The 21,081-nt window shown below is 32.0% G+C and overlaps 4 protein-coding genes across 5 annotated transcripts in view; 1 reads left to right on the top strand and 3 right to left on the bottom strand.

The window, feature by feature from the left end:
- Positions 1-3,860, bottom strand: part of LOC113523000 (uncharacterized) — a 180,047-nt gene extending 176,187 nt beyond the window's left edge. Inside the window, exon 1 of the mRNA XM_052897868.1 lies at positions 3,788-3,860. The gene's annotated coding sequence lies outside the window, so the exon portion shown is untranslated. The remainder of the gene's footprint in view (positions 1-3,787) is intronic.
- LOC113523002 (EF-hand domain-containing protein 1-like) overlaps positions 1-21,081 on the top strand; it is a 57,227-nt gene that overhangs the window by 11,650 nt on the left and 24,496 nt on the right. For both annotated transcript variants that reach the window (XM_052897864.1, XM_052897865.1), the window contains 2 exons: positions 324-479; positions 16,299-16,462. In XM_052897864.1, coding sequence (XP_052753824.1) covers positions 324-479; positions 16,299-16,462 — 320 coding nt within the window. The remainder of the gene's footprint in view (positions 1-323; positions 480-16,298; positions 16,463-21,081) is intronic.
- Positions 8,015-8,886, bottom strand: LOC128201298 (microsomal glutathione S-transferase 1-like). The gene has a single exon (XM_052897874.1). It carries the CDS (start codon positions 8,752-8,754, stop codon positions 8,302-8,304), a length of 453 nt encoding a protein of 150 aa, XP_052753834.1. The 5' UTR covers positions 8,755-8,886; the 3' UTR covers positions 8,015-8,301.
- Positions 9,973-10,612, bottom strand: LOC113522477 (microsomal glutathione S-transferase 1-like). The gene has a single exon (XM_026908165.3). The coding sequence runs from the start codon at positions 10,531-10,533 to the stop codon at positions 10,081-10,083; it is 453 nt and encodes a 150-aa protein (XP_026763966.2). The 5' UTR covers positions 10,534-10,612; the 3' UTR covers positions 9,973-10,080.

Here is a 21,081-nt window from a genome sequence, read left to right as displayed (position 1 = left end):
CAAATTTGTTGCGCAATTATTTCTAGATAGCAAAATTACTACTATAAATGTGTAAAATATTGTTTGTTCGTACAAGCTTTATTGTACAATCATATTTGAAATAAATAATAGGTTGTAAAAAGATTATTACAACGAGTATTACTGAATTAAGTTAAAGGATAAAACTTTTTGGAAAATTAATGCTACTTTAATGTTTAAATTTTGAATAAAATCGACCTGATAGGGTATATCGGCAGGTGTAGCCATCTATATTATTATCGTCAATTCCCCATAGTAATAATCTCGTCTCCCATTTTAAAGTAACATTTGTTAATTTCATTTAGAACTCCGGTCTATGGCAAGGAAGACTGGTGAAGAGAGGTAAAATACCGAAGAACGACGTGGGTGATTGCTGGCACTGGAAAGACTTAGATATCGGCAAAGATATTTGTATCTACGGGAAGGTGTTTCATACAGTCTCCTGCGATCTTTTCACCAAGGTATTGAATGAATTACTCTGATAATGATCTGTTTTTTTTATATATCTTCTTCTTATGAACAGTCTTCTGTCTATTTTCATGTAAGTAACTGTAACAAATTGTTTTCTATAAGATTAACTAAATTATTTGTTGAAAGGTTCTTATTTTGAAAACTATTTTTTTTCTTGGACTTCGTTTACGTGACCGTGTTGATGGACGAGGATTAAATGTAATACAATTATGTCCTTCCCTTAGCCGTGTAGGGCCCGACATAGAATGGACCACTCCTTGCTTTCTCGTGCGTGTCGTAAGAGGCGGCTAAGGGAACTGATGATCGAGGGATGGGCAGCAGCGTCCCTCTTAAAATATTGACAACGGTTGACTGCGGTTGTCAATACCTGCCACGCGTGGCAACTACTGGCAAAACTCCCCTTATGAAAAAAGCTTGTGTTCAGCTGTGGACAGTTAAGGGCTGATATAATAGTAATATGTTCTTCCCAGACAAAATAGGTAACTGTACTACAAATACTAAATGTGTACTTAATTTTAAAACAGTTGAACCAAGAAGAAACAAACAAACTCCTCTGACATTTATATTACGAATGTCTACGTTTTTCTTTATTTTACTTATAAATCATTAAATTGGATAAAGTCATATACTGGTTGTCAACTAATTGTGACATGTAAAAAAAAAACAAAGAATTTTGCATATAAATTTTATGCGCAATTTTAGGTAGTTATTATGCGTACTCATGAAAATAATACATAAATCAGAATAAAGAAACTGCTGTAATGGTTTCCTTGGATACGGTTATTATGGCTTCAGAACATTATCTATCCAATATTTTCAATTTAATTTCGCCGCGAATGGCTGAGGCAGGTTTGAGTAGGGTCTCATGTACTTAAATGCGATTGTAACTGGAATTGCTTTGGATATTTTCAACTTTTTTTTTTCATAATAAAGATATACGCAATATGTCCAGGAAATAAAATGTGGTCGTTAAAATTCGAAATAAAAAAAATCGGTAACGTGATTGTAAAGAAATGGTGAATGTTGTAGACCAGGGGTTCCTAAACTTTTAAGATAACGGAAGGCCTATGAAATGCCTATTATTTTACGGACTCCTATATCAAACGAGTACAAATCAAAAACACTATAAATTATAAAATAATTTATAATATATAAAAACAAAAGCTTTTATTAGAAATATTTTAAAAGATAACACTTTATAGTTTCCTTTAATTTTTAATGTGAATAATGAAATTGTTTCACACTATAAATACTTTTACGGAACCCTTGATGACTTTTTACAAAACCCCTAGGTCCCACGAAACCCATTTTAGGAATCACTGTTGTAGACGGTTCTTAACCGCCTGCATCCATTGATTTTCTTCAAAGTATTTCATTTTGTGGTTTTGAGGGGAGGAAATATTTTCAAGGTCACTATCTGAAAATATTTCCTTCCCTTTCAGTTAGCATTTCTTCGAACCGTAAACCCACTGCCACTTCCAGGGTTCAATCAAGGGAGCGCCATTTCAAGCAAATGTTCATAGCAGCAAAATGAATTTACTAGGAGTTAACATGGTTATTCGTTATAAAGGGTAGTAAAGTCCATAGTGGGAAAATAGCTAGATCAGACACTGGCTACATGACTATATGGCAAGTTATGCGTAGTTAATCCTCATTAAAAAGTGACGATTTAAAAAATAATCAGACAACAAAATCCGCATAAAAAATGTTTTAATTTGTGTGGCTTGGTGCTCTGTTTTGGCTTCCCAAACTGACTTTGTACTTGTATGTACTTTATTGAAATTAATTGCACTAATAATTTTTTATTATTTAATTTTTATTGACCAATAACATGTGATACAAAAGGCGGACATAATGCTATAAGTTGTTAATATAATTAAACATTTTTCTATAACAAAATGAAATAAAACGCCGGCTACTAACACCCCTTCTAAAGAAACAAAAGCAATGTATACTTTATGAACAATAAATCATTCATATAGTTGGTATCTATCTAAAATCCAGACGACAACAATTCAGAATATTATACTTGTGTAATAATTATAAACTAATATACGAGGTCTGTCCGGAAAGTTCGTATAAAAGTGTTCTGGAATGCGAGAAAGAGGAGTGGGGAGGCCAGGTAAGCGCAGGACCCCTTCCTTATGTCCCTAACAATGCTTCAGTTCTGGTCTGACCGCCGTGCGGTGCGAACTGGCTTGTCACGCCATCTGTGAAGTTACCTCTTAACGAAACCCCGTCGGCATGGAGCCCGCTTCCGTTGAAGAGCAGCGCGTCGTAATCAAGTTTCTCTCGAAACTCGGCAAGAATGGCCGTGAAATTTTTGCCGATCTAATTCGATAAGACATCCGGGGAACCACGAACAAAAAAATCAAGAAAATCCCGCTCAAATGTCAAGACAATGTTGATTGTTTTTTTCGATGTTCGGGGGATTGTCCATCAAGAATTCGTCCCTCCAGGCCAGACAGTTGATGGAAAATTCTACGTCGATGTGCTCAGACGCCTCAAAGCTCGTGTGGCACGAGTTCGTCCAGAATTGGCGCGAGAGGGGCGTTGGATTCTTCACCACGACAATGCCCCTGCCCACACCTCTCTTGTTGTCCGTGAGTTTTTGAGTAAAAATTCCATTACGGTGACCGAACACCCCCCCTATTCGCCGGATTTGGCCCCGTGTGACTTCTTCTTGTTCCCAAAAACCAAATTGGTACTTCGGGGGCGGCATTTGGGGGACATAAATGAGATAAAAAAAGCTACGACGGGGCAGCTGAGAAACCTACAACCAGAGGACTTTCAAGGAGCCTTCTCACAGTGGAAACGGCGTTGGCACAAGTGCATTATGTCACAGGGGGAGTACTTTGAAGGGGATAAAATTGATTTACCTGAATAATTGTAAAATAAAATTTTTAAAAAACTTTTATACGTACTTTCCGGACAAACCTCGTACTGGAGAACGTAAAGTGATATCGAACATTTTTATATATACAAATTTTATATTTCGTTTTTGGCAGAAAAATATCAAATAGATGGGAAAAATCTAAATCCGATACTGGCAAAAATATTCGACGAGTTGCCATTAATAAAAATAAGAGTACAGAAAATATCTTACTCATTCGTCAGTCGTACAAGGACAAGGAACTCGTTTGCTATCCAACAAAGCGTTATGAATGAACATACAATACGTATTGATGGATTGATTATTTACATAACCTTGTATTCTAAGTTAAGACTTCAATGCCCATGTTGCGTTTATGTATTAGTACAGGTGAGAGTGTATTGTTTGAATTAATAAATTTCTTACCTTCAAGCCGTTGGAAAGATCAAGTTGCTAGTCGATAACACGTGGTACCGATCGCCCCGGTCGTACTGAGCACATGCTGCAGGGTTCTTATAAAATATGTCTCGTTGTTGGTACGCCGAATGTTATTTTTAGAATTACCTACGGAGATATAATTTTTCTTGTTTCGCTTATGCGGACTGAGATTATGGAATTAAGGAATAGTTTTTTAATTGAACTAATGTGTTAGACGTTATACTGCGCTTTTTAATCCCGAAAATGAGGCGAGTTTACCAGAAATTGTTATATACTTTAACATATTTTATATACATATGAAAAATGGCTAAAAAATAACAAAATATTAATAAATACAAAATCATCTTTGTACCCACGTATTGTGTAGGGGCTATAACTTCCTTCTTCATCCAAAATACTGTATGTATACCGAGTTTTATAAAGATTGGTGAAGCCATTAAGGCGCCAAGAGATATCAAATACACTTTCATATTTATAATAATAGTAAGAATTATTAGACAATATTATTATGATTGTCAGCCACCCATCCTTATATTACCATATACATGGTAATATAATTTTTTATAGAAGAATGAATTTTTAAAATCGGTCAAGTATTTTTTGAGATTATCCATTATAAATGAAAAATCAAAATTTTTCTTTTACTAATATTCGTTTCAACATTTATAGTAATTATTTATTTACTTTTTATTCATAAAAGAAATCCTGCCTCTAGATTTGCTTAGGTGTTAAAACAGTCACTTTATAATACGATTCATTTCGTACAACTCGCCTGAATTCGACAATGAAATTGTACTTGCGGGTTAATGTTACGCCCTTAGCGAACGCGAGATACCTATTAAACTGGGCTGGGATACAAAATGATTCGTATTTATGATTCCTCGAAAGTAGCCATTTGCGTATACCCAATTCCCATGGTAAGTTAAATTGAATTTACTACAATGAAAATATAGCCATAGGCTTAGAGCGATACCAACCAGCCAGAATACCGAATTTTAGGAATATTTGCATTATCTATTAAAAATAATTTAAATATTGTCAATGATTAATTAAATAGTATTCTTATAGTATACTAAAAACTAAATCATGCAACAAAATTCATATCGACATTTTGTATATCGATGTAATAAAAGGATATTATAGAACTTTAAAAATACGACATAATTTACCTAGATTCAAAAGTTTTAGTGTTAGATTTATGAAAAAGTAACTATAGATTAAATGTCTTATTCTCTCTTTCTCTCTCTCTTTCTTTTCATTTAAGTATTTCCTCTTATCAGTGCTATTAATTCATGCATTTTCTTCCAGCCAGCTCTATTCTAGAACATTTTTGACCTCCCTATACGACATGACACTTAGCGTTTCCTTTATCTGTCCCATGTAGTTATTCCTCGGTCTTTTCCTTCCTCTTTTGCCCTCTAAATTTCTTATTAGTTCACCTTAATTATTTATTGTATTTCTTATTTTTGTAACTGGTGTAATTAAATGTATGTAAATAAAATAAATAAGAGTAATTCAGGCAAAATGAAAACTATCCAGTTGTTATTGATATTGTTAATATTACGTTTCACAAAAAAAAAATACTACAGTTGTAGCAAAACCAGTTATATTGATTTAAAAAACTAAATCACTGAACTCATCTTGATAAAAATTCTATGAGACTAACCTGTAAGTATATGCCTTCAGATTAAAAAAGAAAGATTTTTTCAAACCAATTTATAATTAACGGGGATATAATGTAACAAAATAAAATAATTCAACCCAATTGAGTAGCTTTTTATTATTAAGTCTATTGAAAATTGTCAGAAAATGCAAATGTTGCCAGACTTCGATATGAACTCTTAATAAACATACACGAGTTACTAGAATATCGAGAAAAATGCATAGGGAAGCAAACTCATCCTGCCGGATACATTATGCAACCAAAATTTTATACGCTGAGTCAACTGAATTATACATGGTATGGCTGAAAATAATGTTTACTGCAGCATCTTTGTTTAATAATAGGTATGTAGCACAGTATAAGTATTATTTCTAGAAAAACTAATTTATTAATGTGTGAATCGATTGATGACGTGAGATAGGGGCGCCGATTTGTGGTATATAACTTTACTCTGTAGAATATACCTACATTAAAGTGATAACTAAATTTTTAATTCCATTTTTAAAAGAATTTCCAAAGAAGGGTTCTTAATACATTCACCAATTATGATATTTTTTTTGTAATAGACAAGGTACTTTCATATTGATTCTATATTAAAATCCTTTTTTAATCAAAAAGAATTAAAACGGGATCTAAAAAGGTAAATGTTTGATATATTAAACGTTATATTGTAATGATCCCATATTAATGTTTCGATATTTAGGAAATGGTGTTCCCAATTAGGCCCGCGTTTGCGTCACAGCCGGCTCATAATTAAGAGACAAGAATCCCGGATAGTCCCGAAACTACTTAAGCATTCTTAACTAAAATACATTTAAACAGAAGAGACTTTTAATAATAAATTATGATAATAACATTTGTTAAACACTGCAAATAAACTTGAAAATATCTGATTAGTTTTATTAATGTTCGATATATTGGAAACCTATACTCATTTGTGGTTAAAATTCAAAACGTGATTCCTCTCCAATAACACAGCAATAACGGACAACGAATGGATGCCGTAAACCTCGCAATGGCTTTTAGAATAAGCCGAAACGGAGGTCGACGGGCTTAAAGAAATGTGTTTATTGCTTGAGAAACAATGGGACATAGTCCAATAGGGTTACGGATATTTATTTATACTTGGTTATAAAATACAATTTATGACTATAGAACTCTGCATAAAAAAAAATATGTTAACGACAGTTTTTTGAGATAATATTAACATATAAGTTGTATAACGGTATAGTAGAAGAATATTTCACTGAGCAATAGTAGAATACAATGTGATAAGGTACGTCTACCGCTATTACTCCAATTAATTCAATATCTTATTAATATTATAAATGCGAAAGTTTGTAGCGATAGATGGATATTTGTTACATTTTAAAAAATGACGGATGGATTTGAATTTTTAGTCACCAAAACTAGATTATGGTCGAAAAAATCTGCTTGTTCTGCTCTGATAAGGTCCTTGTTGATATATAACCTGTAGGTATGATACTATATTACCTGTGCCTGTATTGTGCAATACCTTATTAAAACAACATAACCTATACCGTAATAACCAGATGGATGGATGTTTGTTACTGTTTCATACAGACACTACTACAGAACAGGTTGGAATCTAATTTAGAACACGAGTAGGTTGGGGGGAAAGGGATTGTTAGTAATGGAGACTGAGAATCCTATTGCTAGCAATATACCCAACCAGGTCGGCCTCCTCGCGGTTCTCCCTGGAAACTATCATGGTTAATTCCTGATGAATTCATCATGATGGGCTGACTGGCCTGTTTTCATTCTCGTCTATCACCTTTCATTGGTGCTCCGCTAGCGTATCCCGTTAGCGCAGGCGGGGTTACCATACCATTTTCACCCATAAAAAAAAAACACGAGTAGGTTACGAGTATATTCTAACTTAGCACATAGGATACATTATATATTTAGAGTGACTTATATGGGCAAAAGTGCGAAATACAGCTAGTATAGATCATAGCATATATGATAGGTAGATTATAATATATACTAATTCAAATTACTGTAATATAATGACATGAATTTTTTACACATGCATTTATTCGACTTTTGACATACAATTATTATTTTTATAATGATATAAGAATTATTGTTATATTATCGTTTTGTAACAAATCATTTCTCTTATCTATAGGCGACATTTGTACATAAGAGATATGAACTTAAGAAAAATTGATATAAGAAATCTTAATAAGTGCTAAAAATATTTTTTTAAATTTTTGTCTCTGTGTGTGATCGGGGATACGCAATAACTAAAATAGCAAATTGGATACGACTTTCATAATTATGTTCTTGAAGGCCTAACTTAAAATATGGTGAATAATTCATCTTAATACTCGTATACTATCTAGAAGTGGTTTATTTCTACTTTCAAAATGCACAAATTCTAAATCGCGGACGCTAATTAGTACCTAATAAATGTAACAATCACACCTTTATACCTTGGATTAATATAATATATACGAGTACCTTTACCTACCCGAGGTAAAATTATAGCAGTACTACTATAGGTTTTATAATAAATTAACACAAAAGAGAAAAAATGCTCTTTATTAAATATAATCTTTATTAGTTATATACTAAAATAAATGCCAATTGTATACTTTATTGTTTTATCTTAAAATACGATTAATAGGAATTATTTTTTATATTTAGTAAATATTCTCGACTCTATTCTAATTTATATAAGGTATAATCTAAGGGTATAATATAATCAACATTGAAATTAAAATAAAATTTTGTAAGCACTTACTGATGTAAACATTTTACAAACCTACTAAATTCAATCACAGAATACTTAATACAAGTGCAACATTTAAATTTATAATGCTGAGGCATAAAATGAGACAACTTTGACGCCCATGTACAACATAATTAAAAAGGGAATTCCGAATGAAATACCTCGGGCTGGCTGCGGCAGAGGTTTAATGGCGTATACAATGCTATGTAATATGCGGCCGATAGTGTATACCCGGAATAAAGTAATAGCTGTTGTAGTTTCTGGCCCAGTAGTTAGGTATAATCCCCCGAGCAACCAAAAAGCAGGAATATTCTCTAAATCGTTGAGGTGAGCGCGACGCACTCTCTCCACGTCGGGGTCGTCGAACTTTACAAAACCATTTTTTATCTTCGTGTCCTCTTCATTTGCAAACACTTTCTTAACATAACGCGTTCTTGCTGTTAGTGTTGCCATCCCAAGTGTCTTCAGCGCTAACACACCAGAGTAAAAAGCGTAGGATTGTACAGCTGGATCATCGAATCTGAACGCTGCCATGTTTAACAAGTTACTTTTGCGATACGAGCAACACTCTCACTAGAAAACGTCTAAATTACTAAATTTTTCAACAAGATGTGGTATCTTTTATGTTGTGTACCGACGTTGTCGATTTATAAATATTACGTAACACGGAGCGCTCCATTATTACGTATACATACATTTTGTTGTTAACCGGTCTAACAAACTTAACACACACTTCTATCTAAGTACGCTAGCGGAACCCATTTAATATGAAATATATTACTTATTTATTAAAGAAAAACCAACAGCTTTAAAATTTTATTATAAAAAAATAACAGTAAAAACAAAAAGCCAATTACAGATTTTCACGAATAAAAACAAGATTTAACCAAATGAATATTTTAAAGAATACTTTAACATATTCACAAACATGTCATAATAAATAAAAACAAATTTATGTAAGTATCTTTTATGTTTTAAATAATTATCTGTTTTATTTCCAAATAGAATCTCGTTTACAAATTGTTGCTAGACCAGACGTTCAAATGGAACATAACCTTACGTGTTCAATGGTCATCATCTTATACCTAATCTGTACAGTTATAGTTTTGTTATTGAATAATATTCTTTATGGCGTTGATGATAATGATAACATTAGCTTTATTATTGTTGTCATTTAGGTACTGATAACAAATTGTTATTGCTTAGTCATGATGAAACGCCTGTAAGTAAGTATATATGCACAACTGTGCATGGTATGATACGGCAGACTTACACGTATTTTTTAAGTGAACCGATGATCAAGGCCAAGATGAAAGTAGCTGACAGTTTCAATTTTTAATTTTTTTTGTTTCAACTTAAAAAGCGAGCGTAATAACTGAATGACATTTATAGTTAGGTTATCTTCATATCTACCAAATATAGTGTTGAACGTCTATATTAAGTCTATAAAAGACTAATTCGCTCATGTTCCAGTAACTTCTACGCAAAGACACCTATTACTTGTACCTAAGTTCTTTAAACCTGGGTAGATTATAATTACGCAAACAATAAAGTTATATGAGTATACGTCCGTCGCAGCTGTAGAAAATATTTAAAAAATATATCTACATAATTATTGTCTTATCAGTTATTTCACTCTTATAATAACATTTACTATAAATAATTGTGAGAGATAAGGAGAGAGATAGAGAGGTGACAATATAATTTATGATAGTTCAAAGTTCACAAAGTAAAGGGAAAAATAAAACAAAATTATTTCGACCACATGATATACTTAATATTACTTCTACTAATATCATACAAAAATGTTCCCAATTTAAATATACAATAAATAAATTAGATTGCTATGAAGTATGTATACTACAACGCCGTTGCATAGTGTAATATCACTTGTACACCAATATAAATATTAATAGCAAAGGGAACACCGAACGCTATAACGCGCGCCGGTTGAGGTAACGGTATTATTGCGTATACAATCGTGTGAAGTATACGGCCCAATGTGAAAGCACGAAAGAGTAGCTGCGCCCACGCAACAGCTGGTCCGGTAGTCACATATAATGCGCCGAGCACCCAGAATGCTGGAATATTCTCCAAATCGTTGAGATGCGCTCGCCGTTTACGTTCGACCACTTGATCATCGAACTTTACTTTTCCCTTCGTCAACACAGCATCTTCGGGATTTGCAAACACATTTCTAGTCATACGAGCTAGCGCAGTCAAAATAGAAATAAACAGCAGCTTTAAAGCTAATATAGCTGAATATACTATGTACGAGCGTACAACAGGGTTATCCAAATTAATTGAAGACATATTGCCGGTAGTGTCACGCGCGGCACAAAATACGTTAACCTTCTGTGGCTAGTTGCCCCGGTATGTAGTGATTACTGTGCATATAAATGAACGATCAACAGTGAAGTTGGTGCGTAAGCATAAAGCACGAATGGGTACAACTTCATAGTGTGTGTAATTTATTGATAATGTATTTTTTTTTTTGCTTGTATCATCATCGTTTTTAGTATCAACTAACATTAAATAATTATAGAACATTACGTGGCGCAATGCTAGCGTAGCTTATGCAATCTCATTGGTTTTAGGAGGATTACAGTCACACATTATTAATAATAATAAATTTTGTAATTTTAATCATAATTGTTTATCTTTATTTATTTAGAGAAAATAAATCTGTCTGAATTATCTATTTATTTATATTCAGGACTCTGAAAAGTTTTTTATTCTGCTAACTGTCTAAGTGTTACAGTTTTCTAGATTCAAAATAACTTTTAATGACTTCAAAAATACGAGACTCTTAATTCATCTGTATTATTTTGTACATCTTCATGTTTTCTAGTCCATATTTTGTACAATTTGTAACAATTTTCAGTAAAAAGATCCTCTTTCTGTCTTCCGTTACGATAAAAATTTACCTAAATATATCTAATACCAGAGTATACTGTTATGTCCATGGTACTGCTCATGTCTATAGGCGACGGTTTCCGCTTTCCATCAGGTGGGCCGTCAGCTTGTTTTCCATTCTAAGTTGTATAAAAAATAATAATAATACGAGTAGTATTAGATATTAGATTAAGTAAATTATAATCTCTTCAGTAATATGTATGATTGCATAAATAACATGTAGATTAATTTTAATCCGTATTACGCAATAATTCTAAAATCTTATGAATTAGTAATCTTGTTGAATTCGTAAGCACGGTGTAATCTAAGGGTGTCGGATGGGAAAATGTTCATAGCGGTAAAATGAGGGTAAAATGAGTTCACTACGAGTTGATATGGTCATCATTAATATAAAGGATGGCAAATATTAATTTTCTTAAAGCACCATAATAGCTAGATCGGACCCTGTTGATAAGTTGCTTAATTGATTTTTCTTTTGTGCATCAATTTATGATTATTACAATAAGTGGTCATTGAAACATGCATCGTTTTGTCATATTTATTCATACTTTTAAAATTAAATTTCACTGCAATAAAATAATAAATAGTTAATAATCTGGCGTTAAAATAATAAACCTGTTAGGGAGCCAATTGATATTTAAACAATAGGTATTAAAATTACAGGAATAAGTTTTTTTTGACGAGTGAAAGTAGTATGGTATTCCCGCCTGCACTAACGGGATACGCTGGCGGAGCACCAGTGAAGGGTGATAGATGAGAATGAAAACAGGTCAGTTAGCCCATCATGATGAATTCACCAGGAATTAACCATGATAGTGTCCAGGGAGAACCACGAGGAGGTTGACCTGGTTGGGTATATTGCTAGCAAAGGGATTTTCAGTCTCCATTACTAACAATCCCTTTCCCCCCAGGAATAAGTATTTGGCTGTATCAATATAGATGCAAGAGAGTGCCTTTAATATGTTTCTGAACAACCGCCTTGTATGAATCTTGTGTGAGTCATATTTAGTAACAGAAATTATACCCTTTTCCTCTTAATCGATTCATGTAAATTTTTTTTATACTTAGCTTGCAGAAGTAAACACTTATAACATGTTTTTTTTGTTACTCAAATATGTAATATATAAAAAAATAAAGTCTAGAATATTACTTTAATAAATTAACTTAAGAATCTAGCTATTTGTATATGCACTGTTATTTCGATTAAACAAATCATAAATGTTTAAACTTTTATGTCATTAAATGTTTTCACAATCCAATAAGCGATAATACTAATAAAAGCCTGTTACTACTAATTTATACTCAGTAGATTAGACTCGAAAAGTCCTTTGAATTAAATTATTCTTGAGAAGTTGATTTTATAATAAATTGTCTTAGTCTTAAAAACCTTTAAAAAAATCTATAGGTTATCATTCGAAAATTATTTTGTTTCATAATCTTTTCATCTAACAGGTTTTGCTTAACTCTTCACAATGCTCGCGCTGCGGAGTATCAGAATTACGTTATTTTACATTTCGTGGAATATGCATGTAAGAGGCTTGGGATGACGACGACATCACCCTCCTTAGGAGGAGGGTTCTAGGAGAGTTACGGTAGAAGCCTCGGGGCGGGCCCCTTTGCAACCTGGCTTCAACTCCGGGTGCGACTACCCTCGGGTCGCTGGTTCGAAGGTCTTCATTTATTAGTGAGGCATAGTCTTCACCTTCGAAGCTTCGGGAGTTCAACATAGTACAAGTTCTGATTAGTTTAGGTCTAGATAGCGCTTTTTCTGGGATGTTTATTTAACTAGATACAAAATTCCACCACAAATGTTTTATCATAAAACCGGTCAAGTACGAGTAAGCCGTGGGCACCAAGAGTTTAGTACAAATTAGAATTAAAAAAATATATGAAAAAGAATGTTTTCTTTCTGAAATAACTGTAAATTTACAGTTTGCATTGCTTTAAATATATTTTATAATTTTAGGTCAACAGAAAGTACTTGACAGAAAGTTTGATTGCGTTGACTTAGTAGTTTGATTTTTTCACAGGTCTAAAGGATTGTAGACTTGAGTTTTGTTAATTAATTTCAGCTTGATACTTCCACGAGTTCCTGAAAAAAGAATCTTGACATATAGACAGACAGACAGATCACAAATTCTATAGGTAGGACGACTCGCTAAGTGTAAATATTGTACTTTCCACAGTCTTCAATGCATGCGTGAGCGTATGAATATAGACTACCAGAATAGAATATGAAGAAAAAGAAAAGATATATAACTAGATAGAATATATTTCTCAGTAAATGAAAGTGTTTGGTACCAAATTATGTAATAAATATAAATATATAAATAAATATAAATAGCTTGTTAACGTATAGCGTAGTACCTGTATATTTCATAAACATACTAATAAAACACTGCTTAAAAATAGAAACATAAATTACTATTTAATTCCAAATAACATTATAACATGTATAATATTTGTCTATATTAATAATATCTTATCTAAAAATCACGCTTATCTGTATTAAGTTTTTAAAATCTTTTAATAAACATCAAAAACATTATAGATAAATAAGGTATCGTATCTTTTCTCTTCGATAACACGAGTACATATTACTTATAGGCTTGGATTATATAGATACAGTGTCTCCATACAAATACTTCGAGAAAAGCGGGTCAACTTTTTCATACAATTTTGCGTGATAAATTAGTTATGTTTTCTTTATAACTTCTATATTTATTTTGTTTTATGATTTTTGTATCTTTTTAAAGCTTAAAACATTTATTATTAAATAATCAAATATAGGTCCGTCGAGATACATTCTGTGCGTAAGTATATAGAACACTGACAAAAAAACGCGTCAGCTAATTTGACAATTAGCTGACAAAAAGTTGACCCGTTGATGAGACTCGATGCTCTATCTATATAATCTAAGCTTATAAGTATACAAGTAATTGGTACATATACTTAGGCATATATGAAATTACATATTGATATAAATCATTTGCTTCAAATCATTATTATGTTACTGGCATTTCACGAATATATCTATGAAATTAACAATATGTTTAAACAATATTAAACGTGAAATGACTCTATAAATAAAATCAGGAATATAAATAAAGTCCTTTTTCCTATTGAAAAACCGTACACTAGTAGACAGTACTCGCAGTGATATGCCCACTTAAAGAACTATTAATTTAAATAACAATTTCAAATATTTTTTCATTAATAGAACTGAGAACATTAGTCAATGGCCTATCTTTGTAGTGTTTATGTGTTCACATATTTTACGATCTTTTGCTCTACTACCACCAATTATCATTATCAAAATTTAAAAAATTAAAGTATTGTTATTAAAAAAATACTTTATATAAATTATTTAGTACACTATTATTGTTCTGGCATTTATATTAGTAATGTCTATTTAATTTAAATACTAAATAAACTTGTAATAATATCTTAAATGAATAAAATACGAATATATAACAATATTCATATAAATAAAATTATCTTCTATATAAAAACGGGAGATTATATAACTCACTGCTTTTTTTTGTCGTTTTTAAAATCAAAATGAACATAAGCTTTAAAAATAAAATGCTCTTCTTTCGTAAATGCATTTCTTGAAAACACATTTTTACGGAGCAGAATATATGAAGTGTCTAGGGTATACTAGTAAGAATTATTATAGGTACATACTTGATATATAAAATACTAGTGTTTGCTCACGATTTTGTTTACGTGATTGAAATAAGTTGATCAGCAGAGATTAAAACTAATGCCATTCTTTATTTCAAATAGCAGGTAAGTAGATACGTATCTAAATTGTTATGGTATCAAGAGGTAAATATATATATATATATATATATATTTATAACTTAATTCTATTTCCATAATGTTAATGAGGATAATAAGGATTTACATCACTCATATTACCGAATAGCTGTTCTATCTATAGTCATATTTTTATAATATTTTACTTAAAAAATGCTTGCAGAAATTGTAGCTGCAATATTTAACTTCCAAAATGACTTAGTTATTATGCAAGTAAACATGGCTGATCACCGATACATAACAAACGAGCTTGTTTGTTCCACTATATATGCCAGTGTCATCGCCGGCTTATTCTCACATGTTCATTGTATCGGAACATAGTTGCATGAAACTGTGAATATATATTATTACATTGAGAGACCTACATTCAAATAGGACAGATTATATCAAAATTTTATCAATCAAAACGTCATAGTCGTAGAATACTACGTACAGTATTCTACGACTATAACGAAAAATACAAAATTTACAAAGCTATAGATTCTTACGTAGTTTTAAATTACATAAGCTTGCACAGTTATAACAACTAATATATACGAATTTTTATTGAAAACTGTTTTATAAGAGTTGTTTTTGTTGTATTTAGTTTATAATAATGAAATTTTTTATTTATTTATTTAACTCTTTATTGCACCATAAACAAAAATATACAATGACAAGTGAAATACAGTAACATAAATATAGATTAAAATATAAAGGTACAAAAGGCGGTCTTATCGCTAGGGCAATCTCTTACAGACAATCTTTGGTTAAAGGTGAACAGATAGAAATAGGTAGGTGCCGCAAGAGTGAATTAATATTTTTTTAAAACTATTAAAACAATAACCATAAAAATTACATATCTGTACTATAAGTTATATAATAACAGTTTTTTATTTGTTATTTTAATTAAACTATCCACTGTTGAATATAGTCTGCACCCTTTGGGGATTTTGCCAGTAGTTACCACGCTCGGCAGGCGGATTAGCGACCGCATTTAGGCTTCGGTAATGCATTAACAGGGAAGGTCTGCCCATCTCTCGACCATTAAGTTCCCTTAGTTGCCTCTTATGACACCTGTGGAAAAGAAAGGGGTAGCCCATTCTATGCCGAGATCACAACATGGCTACTTACTTTAACAATATAAATTAGCTTATTTTTTTATCAGCATCATCCATTTTATAAACTATTGATTCATTCAACGATTATTAACATTTTTAAATTATATTTTTATTTTGTTTTATTTAATTGAAGTAAGCAATACATATGTCTTAGTGCCGCGAAACTGCTTTTCAGTTTATCTGTAGCTCTGTGCTTTTGTTATTCTAACTTTTATTTGTTTTAATTTATTTTATTCACAGGAATGGTTGGAATCTCAAGGTTTGGAACTATCGAAAGAAGAAGATCTTCCTATAGATGCATATATGCAAAAGAAACGTTGGAAAACAGTACGCCCACCTCAAAAGATGAAGTCACAGGATGATCGTTTGCGTCGTTACTTGGAGTATGATGGGAAAGTCTTAGCGTAAGTTTGTTTTTATTATAATATATATTTATTTATTATAGAAAAATCCCAAAATAATTATAGGGAAAATTGAGAGTAACTGTTTTATACGAATTAAACATTTATACGTAATAGACGCCACACGGCAGCTGATTCGCCGCTTCGAACAAACGTAATATTTATCACCCTTAAAAAAAGTTAAAAATAACTAAGTATTGTATAGCGACAAAAATTATAAGCGTTTAGGAATAGGCGATAAACTGATTTTTAACCCTTATCAGTCCTTAATCTTCATTTTGCCAATATATGTAGATAGGTATGTGTAGGTTCATATACTGATTCTTTTTATTATAAGCGAGGTTTTAATATATTACTCAGCAAAAGCAGTCGTGCCAACATTAATGCAAATTTCATTATAGATTTTTATTATGACATGGTTTATATACCTAATTAAATCTTCTGGAATCGTCTAAGCTGGCAGCAATGTTGCACCCGTCAGCTTTACTGCACCGCAGACTAGGAAACTGTTCGTAAATTAATTCGCTAGTGGCTTTACAAATCTAATCAGGTGCCAGCTCAGACTGCCAACTAAGGTTCCCGAAGGAGACATCGAGGTAACTCGAATTGTCTTTTCCCTATTGTATCAACTTACTCTACAATCAACGTCTGGTTACGAAACTGGAAGAATCTATTAACCTTTGGAAACAGTAGATACTATTAGATAAGTACCTACCTATCTAGTTCGCTTCTAGATTTATCGTTATGGGTTGTTATGACAGATACCGACTTGATTTTCTGATTGTTATTAGCTATTATTTATATTTATTATTAATAATATTCATTAGTAATTATTAATATTAAGATAAGAATAAATTATATAAATATTTAAAATAGTTAACCAGATAGAAACGAAAATATCTATGTAATTTATGAATGAGATGTACGTGAGTAGACAAGAATTTTTGTAGACGAAAATTATACCGATAGTAACCTCGTCTGCCTCAGTAATCCCCATCTAAATCTACGCTAGTAGGTGAGAATGTCCTGTCATTTAGTATCATCATGACGAATTCACCAGGAATGGGATCGATCGTCCACGTTACTGCTTTGTATACCTTTTTTTTTATTATAGCAAGATATGCGACCACACCATCCTACACGAACGCAGAAACAATATGATCCATGAATACTATCAACCGAAAAGAGAATGATTTACTCTCAACGGTTGACCATACTTTGCCGATTCACTGAGTGATTTTTCACCACTACTTTTTTTAATTGATTAAATTTTAAAATTAAAATATTATTTTTTAATTGATTTAATTGATTAAATAAAATAGTAACCACATTTGTGCTATCGGTATATGCAGGCGGGGTACCAGTGTATTATGATAGATGTGGATGAAAGCAAATCTGTTAATTCATCGTGACGGATTCATCAAGAAATAAACGCAACAATATTTTTTATAATATTAGTTTATTAAAACTCTTAATTCTTTTAGCAGTGTAATAGGTATTAACTGCAAAATATTCAATTTCTACCTTCAGACCCTCCTCTTAGTTACATTATTCTCCTGCCCTCTCCACCCATTTTTAAAGTAAACACTGGAAAATTAAATCTACCCGTGGAGAGACTAGAACAAAATTACAACAAGTACACACCAACCTTTTAAAACACATTTCTTAATTAAGAGTTAACTGGTTTTATCTTTGCTTTACATATTAAAATAGATCTAGAGCTAAACCTATTTATATTTACCAAAAAAGCTACACCTGAAATAGTTAAAATCAATTGAGAGAATAATAATATAATAATTTTTGGTATGTATGTATGATACGTGATTACGTCGACAATTTTAGTTTTTATTTCTACGTTATAAATATTAATACTTCAATATATCTAATTGATTATATAAATTACTACTACGATTACTTATGGTTTGACTAAATAAATTAGGTATGTCGACTAGGTACAAGAACAGTAACTATGTAAATCTCGCAAGACGTAAGACACAAAACACACTGGAGTAGGAGTTGACCTGTGAAATAATGGTAGAATTGTGTCAACGTGTGTGACCTGATTTTCAATTTACCCATATATACCTACTGAGCGATTCGTTTGACAAACGTCTGAAGGCGATAAAATATTTTTTTCCGATTGCGCTATAAAACAGCTACTGGGTGTGAAAAATAAAATGAGTAAGAGAGAGTAAGCTGAGTATTTATCTAATAAGGGCATGATTACAAACATACATGTCAAGAGAATAACATAGCTCAATTGTATGTATTTGTTAATTTAAAAAAAAAATGCCTACATTTCATAATCCCTGACTAAATTACAATTCGAAGTTTTTACATAAACAACACTCACAAATGAACATTGGAGTACCACTAGAAAAGGCGAAAAGGGTAGATATTCTATTATTAATAAGCTCTTGTAGGGTCACTGCAAGGAGATAGTATCCGTACGATATAATACGATAAGCTTTTGTTTTCATCTAAACAAGGGTAAATATATGCATTTTTAACGAGTGGTGTTTTAATAAAGGACTGCATTTTTTATTGAAATAGTGAAATATAATCACTAACGGTAGAGACTATAATAATAATTGACAACAATTTCAAATAGAAAAAGATTTCAAAATGGCAAAGAAAAATAAAAATTTAAAAAGGTGCATCGTTGCACATCCGTCATCTGTATCTATATTACGTGTATGATGGCAAATTTCTCATAACAAATTAACAATGTCAACTATATATTGGATTAATTAAGTTTCCTGTTAATATATATAATAAGATACAGATAATATAATTAATCAATAGCTTCGTAATTAAAAATTTAATCAACATGAAGACACATTGAACATTCTTACAATTGTTATTGATATTGAGAGCTACTATTAATTTATCATTAAATACTGATCGTATTTATTAAAGCTCTATGCATTTCATAATAAGTTGATGTTTCCCTTAAACTTTAGATGTAAACAAGATAATGACCCATATGACGAAAGGTGGTACAACCGTGTCGCGTATTGACTTACACAGTGCTACGGATCTTACAGAATACACTATTACGCTTATGATTGTCATTTCTTAAGATTAAGATGATATGCCTCTGTACCCTGTTAGATACCAACATGTCTTTTATTTTCTAAAGTATTTTAAAAGATAATACTGTTTAATAGCGGCTAATAAAGTGAAAGAAAGTAAATATAAACATCATTTTACGTTTGCTATTAAGATGTTATCGTTTTTATTCGACTACAATATAATTTCAAACTGTCATGATTGAAATAAAAATGAACGTAAAAGTTATAATTCTACGACATAAACCAAGTTTTGATTGCAAAATTCCCTCCGTGCATCCGGATTTTTCTATTCCCACTCTCGATTGTTGGTCGCGGCTGTTAGCAACCACTGTTTATGGCTCATAAACGTGGACCTATAATATCTTGGTTATTTTTTCCTCTAAGTACGTTCTAAGTATTTTTTTATTGTCCTATACTTTTTCACATGGCCTTTTTATTTCATAATACGAGTCGAAAGAGCTGAAGTTATTTATTTTATTTTTTATCGTCATAACTGTAAAAGTGATTGGTTTTTCGTAACTTTGATGTTTAAGACAAGTATACTATTACTACTATTGTTCTCACCTATGGGCAGGAGCGCCACAGTATCAGCTCCTTCTATTAGACCGCATTCAAAGTCGGGCGGCTCGAATTATTGATAGTCAGCGCCTTATTGTCCGACTCGACCCACTGAAACTGCGCAGAGATGTTGTATCTCTGTGCATCTTCTACCAAATTTATTATGGGGAGTGTTCTGAGAAATTGTTCGGATTGATACCTGCTGCTGATTTTCACCACCGTACAACCCGCCATAAACTAAAGTTTCATCCCAACCATCTGGACGAGTGGCGGTCCTCCACCGTGCGTTTTTCAAGGCACTTTCTTCCACGCCTAACCACTCTTTGGAATCAACTTCCAGCAGCAGTATTTCCGAACCGATACGACAACATAACCTTCAAGAAAAGAGCATATTCCTTTTTAAAAGACCGGCAGCACACCTGCAATGCCGTTAGTGTTGTGGGTGATCATGGGCGGCGGTAGTGACTTACCACCAGGTGAGCCGCATGCTCGTTTGCCCTCTGTGTTGTAAAAAAGAAACTACTTATCATATATGCTATGATCTATTAGCTGTATTTCGCAACTTTGCCCATATGAGTCACTAAGTATGTAATGTTTCCTATGTGCTAAGTAAGGATATACTCGTAACCTACTCGTGTTCTAAATTAGATTCGTTTGCCCCCTGTGTTGTAAAAAAAAGTATCTTACTGGAATGTCCAGCTATCTTTTTCTATATCTCTTTCTTTACCAACATTATGAAAATGACAAACAAAACCAGAGTAATTCTTGGTGAGAGATAATCATCTCCTATAGAAATAAAAAACAACCTAAACATTTTTACGCCTATACCATTCATTGTTGATTGCAATCCTCTCAACTTACGTTCAAAATGGATACTTGAGGGCAAGGCTCGCAGGCATAAGTAATATAATTGTATTTGCCATTTTTGTATTCACGTATCATACGTATTGGCAAACTTAAACAAAGTACCTATAAATAAATAACAGAACT

The sequence above is a fragment of the Galleria mellonella genome, unplaced genomic scaffold, assembly GCF_026898425.1.
Source record: "Galleria mellonella isolate WM207_F2 unplaced genomic scaffold, CSIRO_AGI_GalMel_v1 utg38, whole genome shotgun sequence".
Lineage (NCBI taxonomy): Eukaryota > Metazoa > Arthropoda > Insecta > Lepidoptera > Pyralidae > Galleria > Galleria mellonella.
Note: the sequence above shows the minus strand (reverse complement) of the source record. Positions and strands in the feature narration are given on the sequence as shown.